The sequence below is a fragment of the Anabrus simplex genome, chromosome 8 (genome assembly GCF_040414725.1).
Source record: "Anabrus simplex isolate iqAnaSimp1 chromosome 8, ASM4041472v1, whole genome shotgun sequence".
Lineage (NCBI taxonomy): Eukaryota > Metazoa > Arthropoda > Insecta > Orthoptera > Tettigoniidae > Anabrus > Anabrus simplex.
Window position 1 is genome coordinate 38,997,760 of NC_090272.1, and position 14,577 is coordinate 39,012,336.

The 14,577-nt window shown below is 37.5% G+C and overlaps 1 protein-coding gene across 1 annotated transcript in view; it reads right to left on the reverse strand.

Annotated features, from left to right (window-relative positions):
* Window positions 1-311: 311 nt before the first annotated feature.
* Window positions 312-14,577, reverse strand: part of Cul4 (cullin 4) — a 111,431-nt gene continuing 97,165 nt past the window's right edge. Inside the window, exons 12-14 of the mRNA XM_067152114.2 lie at window positions 14,175-14,345; window positions 9,647-9,799; window positions 312-1,875 (exon numbers count right to left, since the gene is read on the reverse strand). Of these exons, the coding sequence (XP_067008215.1) occupies window positions 1,780-1,875; window positions 9,647-9,799; window positions 14,175-14,345 (420 nt within the window). The 3' untranslated portion in view covers window positions 312-1,779. The remainder of the gene's footprint in view (window positions 1,876-9,646; window positions 9,800-14,174; window positions 14,346-14,577) is intronic.

Here is a 14,577-nt window from a genome sequence, read left to right on the forward strand (position 1 = left end):
CTTGATGCTAGTCCCAATGGACCAGCTTATTTGGTTAATGTGCAGCAAGTACAGAGAGTTTTGTACAATCCAGGGTGTAATAGTGGAGGATAATTTGTCTTTATTTATAGCTCAATGATGACCAATTTTTGTGACAGTATAAAAAACAGCTTTTATATCATGCTTGCAGAGGATCTTCTGAATCTTCTGCATCAGCAGAATATTCAACAACTTTAACACGTTAGAAGAGCCTTGACAAGTTCCTCTTCTTTTCAAATAATCAACAATTGTTAAGGGATACTGTGTAACTAGTTATTCTACTTTGCAAGGAATTCACAGAAAACACAAGAACTCTTTATTTTGTTGCACAGGGTTTTAACAGCAGCATCAACTAATGAAGTGTATACAAAAACTGCATTTTTTACATCATCAGCTCTTCAGTCCCATCCACATCTTATATACAGAAACAAGAGTGTAAAAAGAGTTCACAAGTCCTATTTACAGAAACTATTCAGGGTCACAGCTGTAATGTGATTTTTCCTGTCCAGCCACAACTAAAAGCAGCATGGGATCTATTGTGGCAGATGGGTAACTGTACACCAACTTATGAGATATCCCTCAAGTTGGAGAACAAACAATGGCTTAGTTTTGGCAGAATAATATCACAGTTTGCCCACTATCTTCTGAATGACTCGCACAAATGATCCCTTCAGAAAAGTTGCAAAGAAATCAAATTTAATGAAAGGAAGAAAAGAAGGATTACCTGAAACTTTTGCTAAGTTCTCCAGGTGTTAATCACTGAATGCCAGAATTATTAAGAAAGAGGCAGGCACAACAGACACATTATCAACATGGAAAAGGAGAAAGTTTCATCAAAGTGAACACAGCATGAATTAGCACGCTCAAATTGATGGCTCTTCTTCAGAATATACTGTTTAAACCAGTCCTTCTGCCCTTTCCACCTTGACATCATCTCAGTAGCGAAGCTTTATATGAATACAGCTTTCTATTCAACAAGCATTAAGATGAAGGGATTCATTTTAGAGCTTAATAAACATGGCAAACATCGGAAATGAGCAATTTCTGCCCAACTTTCTTGTTTCTCCTCCCTGAACGAATATCTTGCGTTTAGTGGACATACAGACTTTCCTTCCTCCCTGTTCGAGGTAGAAGATAAGGTGGTAAACAAGGAAGCAAAAAAGTTGTCTCCACCTAATGTTCTCCCTTTTACTGAATCCAGTCTAAAATATATTATACCGCTTGGTTGTCCTCTTTAATATAATCTTATTTGCAAAATAAATTATATCATATCCAGGTAAATAAAGAGAAATATCTCCAGATTTACAAATAAATAAAATCCAACACAATGTCTCATTCAGTGTTCCAGTAGCAGAAGTAACAACAATCTGGCGAGCATTGTTCATTATCATCTGCTCGTAGTTCTTGTTGGCTTTCTCATAAACTTGGTGATAACTTACAAATCTTTACCAGATTTATAAGTTCTACTTCTGTTTATTCAATATATATTTTTTATTATATATATTTAAAATGTATTTTTTAAGTCTACACCACTTGCACACACTACACGTGTATGTGGGGTGGCGAAATATTCTTTAATAGAATCCAAAAACCTTGCTGACGCACAACGTTTCTTCACACTCAACACACATTCACACACTTTTAATTTGAGCACTCAAAACACTATAATCTGTTTTCGTTTAATATTTACGACACAGTAATTTCTTCAGTCACTTTCAAGAAAATAGTAAAGTCGATCTCTTTTCCTACATAATTATTGTCTTAAGCAACGTAGTTATACTGATTAGGGTTGTCTTTATCGCGTTCCATATAATCCCTATCGATGAGCGATTCGATCCTCTTCTTCAGATCAGCAGGCTAGAAAGCAACAAAACAGCATTTGTAAGTAAAGTTGCTGAAAAAGCATACTTCAATAAAGGTAATCTTCATTATATAATAACATGGGTAAGTAATACTTTACAAAATCAAGCAAAAATTATCTTGTCATTATCTGATATTCAATAAAACAGTTAGGAAGTTAAGTTGGTTGAATTCATCAACCTTTAAGCTACTTTCGTTAAGGAGTGTGCTATAATGCTGTAACAGGACACCCAACTCACCTGATGTTCATTTTATAAATAATAATAATAAAATCCTGAGAAAGATTCTTGGACCAATCAAAGAAAATGGTGAGTACAGGAGACGACACAACAGCGATCTGTACCAGCATATGGAGAGGATAACGAACACGATTCGGAAAAGGAGGATTAATTTTTATGGCCATATGGCACGCATGAGCACACAGAGACAAACCAATAGGATCTTTTCCTACTTTCTTAACAAGAAAACCAAGGGACCCTGGTTTATCGAAGTTGAAAAAGACCTTCAAGAAATAGGAATCACACTTGAAGACATCCAGAAACGTGCTCCTCTCCAGAAAAAGCTCCAGGGATACAAGAGGTTCCAAGAAAGGCCAAAGTTGAAAACAGGCAAGAAGTGGACTGATGAAAGGAAGGAGGCTCACAGAACGAGAATGCGTGAGTACTGGGGAAGAATTAAAGCTCAAGGATGCAAACGGTTGAAATAACGTGGTCCACAGCAGGCCGAAACGAAGAAAGAAGAAAGAAGGAGTATAATAATAATAATAATAATAATAATAATAATAATAATAATAATAATAATAATAATAATAATAATAATAATAATAATAACAATAATAATATTAATCGTATGGCCTCAGCTACCGTGTGCAGACATTTCGATTTGACGCCATATGGCTGTCTGCTCGTCAATTTCAACGTTCGGTTTTACTCTATGCCCACTAGATGGCAGACCGAGTAAACCGAAACTCTCTTGGGCGTCTATGGCTGAGATTTTATGAATTTTGTTGGGTAAATACCAAATGTATCACCAGAGATCTTTTACATGCCGACATCATACAACATGGAGTGTCGAATAGACTTTTTTCCGCCCTTCAAAATTCCGACTACCACTACCGGGTTTGAACCCGCTATCTTGGGATCCGGAGGCCGACACTCTACCACAGAGTATTCTCTATAGAAGCTAAGAATAAAAGGGAATAATCTTGGAATCTCTAAAAATATGATCACACATGCCTATAATGGAAAAATTATCTGAAAATTGAAACTGATTTTTACAGTCTGGTATGGGAAATTCAACAAAAATAATTAGAACATTCAAACTTTTACTTAAAAATGAAAAGTATTAAAAAGCAAAATTTTAAGCGGATCCATTTAATTAGTTTTATACAAACGGGGCAATTTTTTCTTTCCTATGGAAGTTACTATATATAAACTTTTTGGCAAAAATAGAATGGAAAGTTCAACTGTAATCAATGGTTATTGGAGCAAAGTTGCCCATGGTGGTACTTATACAGTGCTACCATTTTATGAGGAAACATTGGATCATTCTGGCCATCTTCTGGCTCTCTCGACTGCTGCATGGGAAACCACATATAACTTAAGCCAGAACAAAAAATACATACAAAAATCTTCCTCGTCTGATTCTTGTGAACTTGAGAAATGTTACAACAGGAATGAAACACCTTGAGAACACACAAATTATAAATGGAAGAGATATGGATCACCAGCCAGGCAAGACCCATTTGAATTCACCTGGAAGCGCACCGATTAGCTAACTTCAGCAGTTGATAAAATAATGCTGTGAGGTATCAAATTATTTATCAGTATGACCGGCGCTCTCCTGCTCGTATGGCTGGTTCACGTAGTTTCCAACCACTCTGTATACATATTGTACCTGTAATGCCTGTGGATAAACTATAAACCTGAAGGATTTTAGTTAATAGTTGAGCGAGCAACATTCGTGCAGAGCTGACACATCCAACTCACTTCCAGCACTTATTCATCAATTTATATGATTAAAATGCCTTTATGAAACAAGATTTACATTAACAACTGGTATATTAGTGCGGTAGACTGACAATCAATCAAGAGGGTTGGGGTGTAAGTCATGGCGACTATTTTTTGCGCATGAATGCAGGATCTACCAGATAAATGGAAATATACAGATGGGAGTAGGGAGCATAACGTGTGGAATGTTTACCAGGTGTAGGATATAAAGTGAAGAAACTGGCAGCCATTAAATCCTTGTGCTACGTAACATTTATTCTGAGAGAGTAGAGTAACCTTCATGGTAAACCCTCAGAGTAGTCGCCTAGAGTGTCCACAACACGTTGCCGACGATACCAGTCACTTCACCATGGGTGAGGGAGGATGAAGGGTTCTTCGTGGTTTCACCTATGCAATGGGGCATGGCTAAGGGTGTTCCCAGGGAGCGAGGCATGTGCTGTGAATGACTGGTTTGCTTAAAGCGAGAATGAGTTATCAGGGAAGAGAAAATTAATTTTATAGATTTAATGTAAATAAGAATTGATAAGGGAAATGAAGCTGATTTCTTGCAATAAGTGGTATGTTCCGAGCTGTCAGTGGAGAGATGGCATGAAATGACGTGTAGACGAGTAAGTTTCAGTGGTATCTTTAAAAGTAGAAAAGATCACAATATGAAGATAAAGCTCGAATTCAAGAGGACAAATTGAGGTAAATATTAGTTTATAGGAAGGGGAGTTAGGGATTGGGATAACTTACCAAGGGAGATGTTCAATAACTTTCCAATTTCTTTGCAATCATTTAAGAAAAGGCTAGGAAAACAACAGATAAGGAATCTGCCTCCTCGGCGACTGCCTTAAATGCAGATCAGTAGTGATTAACTGAGATTATGGTGGAACAATTTCTTGTTTCAACTAGTTACAAGAGCCACTAAAATAAATCTGCTTTCTCACCAAAGGGTTTTTCAGAAGAATATATACCTTTGGTTCAAATTCCTTCCCATGGTTTATCATTTTTAAATCCAATGCTAGTAAAAAATGAGTGGTTAAATAATTACTGTGGAATTTTGTTTCGCAGACTGTGATGATGTAGCTTTCCATGCCACCTTATTCTGTGCTAATCTCTTCAGAACTATTGCATACCACATCTACCCTTATCTCTTTGCCATATTCATGGCTTGGTCATCCCTTACCATTCTTACTCCTAAACTTATCTAAAAAAAAAACCAATCTAAACCATCTCCTGATGGGTCTTATCAGCCTATGTTTTCTTCAGGTAAAATAGTTCTCACAACTTCTCTTAATTTGATATCGTATCCACCCATCTCACCTTCAGCATTCTCCTGTAATATCACATCACAAAAGCTCATATTCTCTATCCTGCGCTTATTTTTCACTTCCCTACAATGGCATGCTTCATAAAAAGTGTTCAGAAATATCCATAATAGAGGTGGGCAATTTTTTTGTTTTTTTCTTAAGGAAGGCTTTCCATGCTTTACAGTACATTCTGCTAACTTCTGCCTGCATAGGCTACGATACTGCCCAAGTAACAATATTCATCCATTTCCTTTAAGTCTCTACTTTGATATTTCTTCATTACCCGACTTAATTAAATTGCACTACTCTTTCTCCAAGACCACACAATTCAGGAATACCACCACATTTCAGCAGACTCAGCTAAATTGACAATATCATCTTGAAAATAACTGATTCCTGTTTGAAATATATCTTAGATTTCCTTCACTCACTGTTGTATGTAGACATATCAACACTCTTTCATATCCTTCCATTCTTTTTACTACAGTTTGATTTTCACATAGAGTTTTGATAACCCTTCCTTTTTCCTCTGCATCTGATCCTAATCACCTTCATAATCTCAAACAGTTTAAACCAATCATTGTCATCAGATCCACAAAACAAATCTGGAGTTTACCAAGATTAGATGCAGTGATGGTATAACTTCATACACTTCTTTGGAAACCAATCTAATTTTCTCAAAATTCAGCAACGGCCTTTCCATCCTTTTAAAAATAATTTGTGTAAAAGGCACTAACTAAATGTGCAGATGTTTTAACACCCGTGAACACAAGGGGATAAAAATGTTCTTCTTCTCACACGTCTTGCATACTAAATGAGCCGTTCCAGTTTCTCCCAATGCAGCAAGTAATTCTATGTGTCTGGTTCCTACTTTAGGTCCCTCCAAACTCTTGTCAATTTCTGACTTCAAATTGGGTTTCCCAGTCTTGTCAACACCAACAGCCTTTTCCAAAATGTTGCTACTGCGTCTTTTTCTTCCCCTCCTCCTCCTTGGATGGACGTAAATGTGTCCCGATTGTGGGCAGCCCTGAGTATCACTTAAGGTTAGTTTTAACCAAAATATTAAAATTGTACAAACTTAATTCACGTACATTAAGTACGCACCAGGGATGTTCAGAGAAATCATTGTCATGTACAATGTCTTAGTAAAACTCCCCCACTATGTTGGTTACAACTTTGGCAGAGGTTTATTTTACCATCTGTCATCAAATCACTGTCAATACAAATCTATCTTTTCAGCTTGGATCTTAATGAAGAATTTTTGGTTAACAACTGTTACAAATTCTAATGTGGTTTGGGAATAAGAATGGAAAACAGACTGACACGAGTTATTGTTGACAACAACAAATTTCTGTCACTTTTGTTAATGTAATGGTACTGAGAATTGCATGATATGCATTTAACTACACTTAAAGAAAGTAACATTTACAGAATGCAATACAATAATTAGTGTATCTCGTCAATATTAGCTTTCCTTCATGCATAAATTAGGAGTATTAAAATATGTAATTAGATTAAATCTGTGCTGTACTTGCATCTGCTATTTCCTACATGATCTCACTCTTCATCTATTGTGGTTATCTCACCTTGAGCAATTCATTATTTTCTTTCTGTACAACTTATCCCCATCCCATCTACCCGTTTTATTTCCTTTCAACGTCAATCAACTTTTAATGACCACCAAATCTGTTCCAGGGAAGATCTTGCATTCTTTCTCAATCTCTGCCAAACCATACTTAGGTCTATTTGATAACTTGTCTATAAGAATTAATTGATAGACAGTGCAGATTTTGCATCTCAGTCAATCATGACCAAAAGATTTTAGTCACTTTTTACATACTGTACTTTGTACCAGACCATTTATTTTTTCACAATCTCTTCATCATGTGTTAAACTAGTGGCCATACTACTGTGGTGGACATCAGCTTGGTGACTATCTTAAAAAAAAAATCTTTACTGATCATTACGGTACTATAATTTGTAAGTTACCTGATGCCTTCATTTCTTAATAATAATTAGATCACAGTATCTCTCTGCCAAGCATTTGAAGTATTTATTACAGCAAGAGGGGCAAGGAGGTATGAATGGTCCCTGAACGCACAGTAGGAAGGCTAATGCGGACAGGAAAACTGGCCACAATTTTGTCATTCAAATAAGCAATTTATCTTTGACAGGTATTGTGTACGTGCGAGAGTTGCGACAGTAATAACTGTGTCAGCGTTATTGTTTGCATACTGTTATAACAGAAGCCGGAAAAATCAAACACAGCCTAGTGTAGGTTTAGTTAAAGATGGATGTGTTAAATGTATCATTGGTTAAATGTTTTATTTTTGCTTGGAGGGATGGGTAAAGCAATATGTTCAGGTATGAAGGTTATCTCACTTATTCATAGCATCACCAATTCACAATCATTGACTAGTTTGCACAACGTTAACAATACTATACATATATGTGCATGATTTAAAGTGATTGGAAGAATATGAGGCTGTTCTTGTACAACGGAACATGTCGTTTAACAGTGTGTATTTTACAGGTGTGTTATAGTGTTAAGTTTATGTGTGTTATAATTTGAGCTTTTGACAGACTGAACAGTTTTAACCCATTCGCGTCATATGATGAGCTGTGGTCGCGTCCGGTGTTTTGGCGCATGAATCAAATGGCAAGCTTGGCTTGCAATGACACAGAACCTCGCTTACCTTCGTACATTAGATTCCCTATGCAATATAATTTCTAACAATACACACAGTAGGGACTTAGAGGCATATACTGTTGATAAACAATGCTGTCTGTATTTTTGTGTGAATAACAGTTGTTAAAGTTAACTGTTGAATAACAGTTTATTTTCATTGGTATTCGGTATTCATTATGCAGTAGAACCAGTTTTGCGGTAATGTCAATGAGAAATTGAAAGCGCTCGTAGACACTGTTTCAGATGGCAATTACAGCAATAATGACGTTTTGTAAAATGAATCCCAGTTCGAGGATAGTGATAGCAACAGTGAGAGTTACTGAAGTGAGCATAATATTGAAGAAAATGGGAGTGAAAGTTCCATGAAAGGTTCTTCCAAATGCATGGCTGGTGACACAAAGAACCGTAGTGATTGGAAATGGAGAAGAAAGACTATAATCCTGATATATATATATATATATATATCCATTTCGTGGATTCAGCGGCATTTCAGAAATACATTACTTATGAAAAATGTATAGTCTGCCCACCATCTGAAATTGCGATTCGCTCTTTTAGAAATTATTTCAAATGAAATATTTGTGCCATAGCCAGCAGTCACTCCAGGAATGAAGAATGGGTAAGTATAACCTTCAATAGCATGAAAGCGAAATTTAAGTGAATTATCTGGATTAATTTTTATTTTACGCATGTTTTTGTGTGACAGGTACGCTCAAACTACGGGCAGGCAAATTAAATCTGATTCCACAGCCAACAATCTGACCATTTATTGTGACTTGAATGGAAAACTGGTGGGAAAATTCGCTTAACTCGCTGAACAGACTATAACTCCATCTGACCAATATAATAAAAAGTAGTGTCGGCCGTACATTCAGTTTTTGTCTCAGTTTTGAGAGGGTCAACAGTGTACATGATGTGGATGCGATATCCATCATTTTATAAAGTTTTGTCTGTTCGTCACTTGTTGGGTTGGATAAACAAAAGGCGACTAGCTCATTATTCATGACGCTTGCCGATATTAAAGCAGACACATCCAGAATTTCCCTGCACTTTGTTTTATCTCAATCCGTTAAGTAGGAGCTGAGAAATAACCTTGTTAACCTCAAGAATACCCCCCTCTCAGCCAGAGAGAAGAAACAATGAGTCAGTGACTTTTCTGTGGGGTAAAGGTCCACTGTTAATTTCTTAGTACAATAGCCGGTGTGTTTTGTATTTTCTTGCATTCTGCTTGCTCTGCAGAATCCAAAATCTTATGAAGTACCCTATTCTAGCATCAGATATGTTGTTTTGAGATCTCAATTTTAAAGGTGTACCTTGTGAAAGGCCAAAAAAAAAAGTTTCTTCCCAATTGTGGTGTTATATGTTCATCGTTTCTCTACACTCCTACTCTCTTCTTTCTGAAAATATTGAACTTCTATCAACAAACCAACATGCTCCAATATTACTAAAAATATTCTGAATGCATTCTGATACAGTTTCCAGTGTTTATCAGATAGCAAAGAAATTAATTTTCATGCATGAGAAACCATGGACAAAATCTAGTTTATCAAAAAATTAACTCTTGTAATTCTGGTACAAGGAATCAGAAGATTAAATCATTTGGAACAAGCTAGTAAAGAAGGTTTGTATATTTTTCTATTTTTGAAGCACACTTTGCTTCCATAATACCACTACACTTAATCACTGAATAGTCTTGGCAAATATTTCCTGGTCTAACAGCTGCCATGGTTTCAAACTAAATTAGAGTACAATGCCTTTCAGCTCAAAATGATACCTACCTTGACTGGAAACTTCAGTTGGTTGTATAATTCACTAATGAGCAAGTTATGAGTCAGTGTTTTCCTCATCTTCATGATGCGAACAATGGCAGCATCAATTTGGTACTGCCGATCCTGGAAAACTCTTTCCTCAGTAGCTTTCTGTTCTTCAGTCTGCAATTAAATGGTAAGTAATTATTTCTTTCATTCTGAGCCTTTGAATGATCCTTAACAGTACTGACAACACACTTTAAAATTATACATTTGCAGTGGAATCTTGTAAGCACATTTCTGAAAGGACTAAAAAATTAAACAAACAACTGAAAAAAAAAGAGAGAAGCAACGTCTACAATTTAGTTTTTAGCCTGGTGATGAGATAAAAAATATTCATTGATTTAACTACACTACAATATGGCTGAGACCATTATTTGTCAATACTGCCATATCATCAAAGCCCGACACAAATGGCTGAACAGCATTCATTGCTCCTATGGCATCTGACAGCGCAGGCCCAGTGTTGATTCCGTTCCTATCTCTCTGTCATCACTTTCCTCTTTCAGCTTATCAGAAGTATGCTGACCAAGGATTTCATCATCGTTAGTGAACAATACAGTGGAACCTCAATTCTCCGTTTTTGGAGGGACCGTGAAAATAAAACATACAACACGGGAAAACTGAAAATCTGGGAATGAATGAAAACCATCAACAATTTGGCTAAACATCACAAAAATGAAATATGTGCAATTACAATCCTACAAAAAACTACTAAATCTAACCAAACTACAGCCCCAATGGGCCTTTGCTTGCCAAGCGACCGCTGCTCAGCCCGAAGGCCTGCAGATTACGAGGCGACGCATGGCCAGTGTGACAAATCCTCTCTGCCGATATTCATGGTTCTCTAGACTGGGGCCGCCATCTCACTATCAGACAGCTCCTCAACTAAAGGTAATCGTGTAGGCTGAGTGGACCTGGAAATAGCCCTTATATATCTAACTGAAAATGTCTGACTTGGCCGGGAATCGAACCAGGACCCTCCGGATGAGAGACAGGCAACTTAGACCGCGAAACCGCATGAACCTTTTTACTGCTGAGTTTTGATGACCAGGGACGAGTATTTTGAAGGAAGAAGCACTTTCATAGACACCTATTTACTGATACTATTAACAGAATGCATATCGTCCCCTTAGCCCCGCAACCCAATACGGTCAGATGCCCTTCCCGATGCAAACTTCAGTTGAGAAGATAATAAATATGAAATTAATGACGACGAATGAAACTGGGTAAGGAAGTGGAAGGAATCGGCTGTGGCTTATGAATAAGAACTGTCCCGGCATTTGCTTGGGAGTGCAACAGAGAAACCACAAAAAGAAAACTTCCCGAGGACAGCTGACAGTGTGGTTCGAACCTACTCGCCTGCCGAAGGTAGAGCTTGGCACCATAGATGTAGCATGTTAATACGCGCGGCTACTCTGCTCGGTGGTACCGTTACTGAAATATAATATAAAACTGTTGATCCAAGAACTGGTATTATCAAAATCATTTACATTTGGGGAAAAAATAATTTACCTGAGGAAGGGGTGACAATTCCGCATGAGATTCATCATTATTATTTTGTCTCGCACTTTCTTGTAGTTCAATATCGCCACTTAGATATTCTCCATCTTCATTATCAAAATATAACTCTCCAGAATCACTATTTACGAGGAAACATTCAATTTCTTTGTCAGAAAGAGATGAATGTCTACTTCAAGACGCCACGAGGCTACATGTAAGCGGAAAAGATGTTCCACTCCAACGAAGCTGAAATAACACCAGATCGCTTTCAAAACACGCGAAATGGAGTAGTATATCTTCTCTGAGCATTTTCCCGGAATCTCAAAGCATGACACTACATCGCGTTCATTTGTGAGATCAAATTCTGAAATGTCGCCATCTACCTTTGCAGTTGCAATGTTGTTCCCATATAGACTTTTCAGTAATGATATTAGATGTTGTGGAATGCCAAATTCACCACGAACCTGCCAAAGTTTATTCCAGACAACACAATCAAAAGCTTTCTTGTAGTCAAGGAAGCATATCAGCACAGGAACACAGAACTTACGAGATTTTTCAATTATTTGCCTCATATTAAAAATCTGTTCCCATGTTCCTTTTCCTGCAACAAATCCTGTTTGCTCAATGGATATGTGAGGCGTTATGTAAGACTTGAGGCGCTGGCAATAAAATCTTACTTGCATGAGATATCAGAGCAATTGTACGATAGTTGGAACATTTCCCGACTGACCCTTTCTTGTGCAAGGGGATTAAGATAGAGCTTGTCCAATATTTTGGCCATTCTCTCATTCTCCATATCCTATTACACAATGAGTGCATCACATACAAGCCATCTTCACCCATTTCTTTAAGCATCTCTCCAGAAATAACATCCAGTCCAGGGGATTTGTTTCTTTTCCAATGGTTAATGGCGTTCTTGATTTCGCTTTGTAGAATGGAAGGTTCCAATACCACTCCTGTAGACACACATCAATGCAGCAAACTTTCCTGTTAATTTTTATTCTTTCCGTCGAAATTCGGCACTATCTGGGTGATAGCATACATAACCTAAACAATGGCAGTTTACAGCTGTTTAAATAAATGTAGAGAACAAGCATGAAATATACTTAAAAATAAGGGTCTGGCTTTCAACAGCCGCAGTTATCAAAAGAATGCTTCCAGTCACTCTGGTATTACCTTCGGAAGTGCAACTCACAACATTAGCGTATGTTATCAGCTTGTGGTTTGGCACGTTTTCTACAGCACGGTTTTATTCGGAAGGAGTGGCTTCTGCTACACATACACCAACTGGGAATATCAAAGAAAGAGTGTCTCCAGGAACCATTTGGGAAGAGATTCACACAGTTTGGAGTCTAAAAATAGTTTTGTTCCAAACTATAAAAGGTTAAAAAAAAAAACGGGACTTCGAATGCTCTCAACTGCAGTGCATGGCTGACGAGATGGCAGTGAAGATGACGTCACTTGGAATGACGACATGCCGGTAGCATTTAAATCTAAGAATTTCATTTTTGTCCGTATTGAACTGAGAATGGAAGATAGGAAAACTTAAAAGGGTCCACCTAGCAGAGAAGTTGGTGGTGCAAGACGATAATTCAAATGAAAGCAGTGATCAGGTTTACTCAGGTTTACTGTGTGGTAGGCCTACTGCTCAAATGACAGAGACAAATGACTGGCCATTAAGTTCTTTTGTATCAATATTGCATAATATGATAATACGATGCCCTTATCCCTTTTCTCTATGGGGTCGAGTATGAAGCGAGACGAATCTTCGAAGCAAGTTTTGGTGACCGTATGCCCTTCCTGATGTCAAACGCTTCAGAAGAATTAATGAGATGAAATGAATGACGTGATATAAGTAAAACTGACTATATTTACTTTACATGTAGGCCTAAAAGTCGTGCTCACAATTTACTGCCTTTTTACATTTAGAAATTCTGCCTTCCAACAAAGTAGCCAGAATGTTTATATGTATAATTTATAGCACTTTATAGCCTAGAACGTCATGCATTCACTGTACAAAATTATTTGAGGTTATCGCATATTGGACCCCCTTTACTTTTTCTTTGGCTGTGGAAGTGGGGGAAAAAAAAAAAAAGGAAGGGGTTTGATACAGGAGTAAATACGGTAAATAAGTATGTGTGTGCTTTAATCAGTTCAATAAAACAGCGAGCGTTTTATTTGTAACGAAAGTGTTCACAGAACCTGACTATTAAAGTACCTAGGTTCATATCATCATCAGCTGTATCTCGAGTCCCTATTGTATGCCAGCACAACTGGATGTGGAAGGAACAAGATTACTTTCACTAGGTACTTGCTTCATCACTAATATCCAATTCACCATCACTTGAACAGCTTCTCAAATGAAAATCCAGATAGGAATTTTAAACCGTTCCAAGTGATGGATGGTCTGATATACAGTCTACAAAATCCTCCCAAAGTTGGTGTATTCAGGGATGACATTTTTTTTTTGCCACGGGCTTTACGTCGCACCGACACAGATAGGTCTTATGGCGACGATGGGATAGAATAGGCCTAGGAGTTGGGAGGAAGCAGCTGTGGCCTTAATTAAGGCACAGCCCCAGCATTTGCCTGGTGTGAAAACGGGAAACCACGGAAAACCATTTTCAGGGCTGCCGACAGTGGGATTCGAACCTACTATCTCCCGGATGCAAGCTCACAGCCGCGCACCTCTACGAGCACGGCCAGGATGACATTTTTACCAGTCAACACGGCATAACATAGTTCGCGCCTGACCACCAGTGCATCTTAAGAAACTCAAAAGAACTAAGGAATGTAAATCGAAACGGACACTGTTTTATATTAGCTGATCTCTAACTTCAATTAATATCTCATCACAGCAGAGTTATGAAGACATTAGAGTAACTTTTACATAGACAAGGGAAATTCATACCATTCCTGACATTAAGTGAATTTCTCCAAATTCCTTTCAGTTAGTCTACTTAAAAGAAAAAAGTACCTCAGAGAGGATACTGACCGTTTCTTTCAGTTGAATCTGGTTGATCTTGATGCGGAACAATTTGTTGGCAAAATCCTTATTGAACTGGAATCTATCATTATCTTCAACATCACGACCTCTAGGCGTTTTTTGAAGAACTCTAGCTTTGCCACATGCAAGGGATTGCAGAGTTCGACGTAGTTCACCATCCTAGAAAATATACATATAAAGCATAGCCATTACAAATATAAAGTAAACAACACAATAATAGAGGTTTCTTCTTTATACCATATTTATTCACCTGTAACACCAACTTTTTCCTCCTAATTTTCAAATTCAAAAATAGGGGAGGGTATAACAGATGAAAAATCACACAATATAGGTTATGTTGCACGGTTTAAAAGCAGACAAAGGAACATCTAACACTATAAGTCAACACACA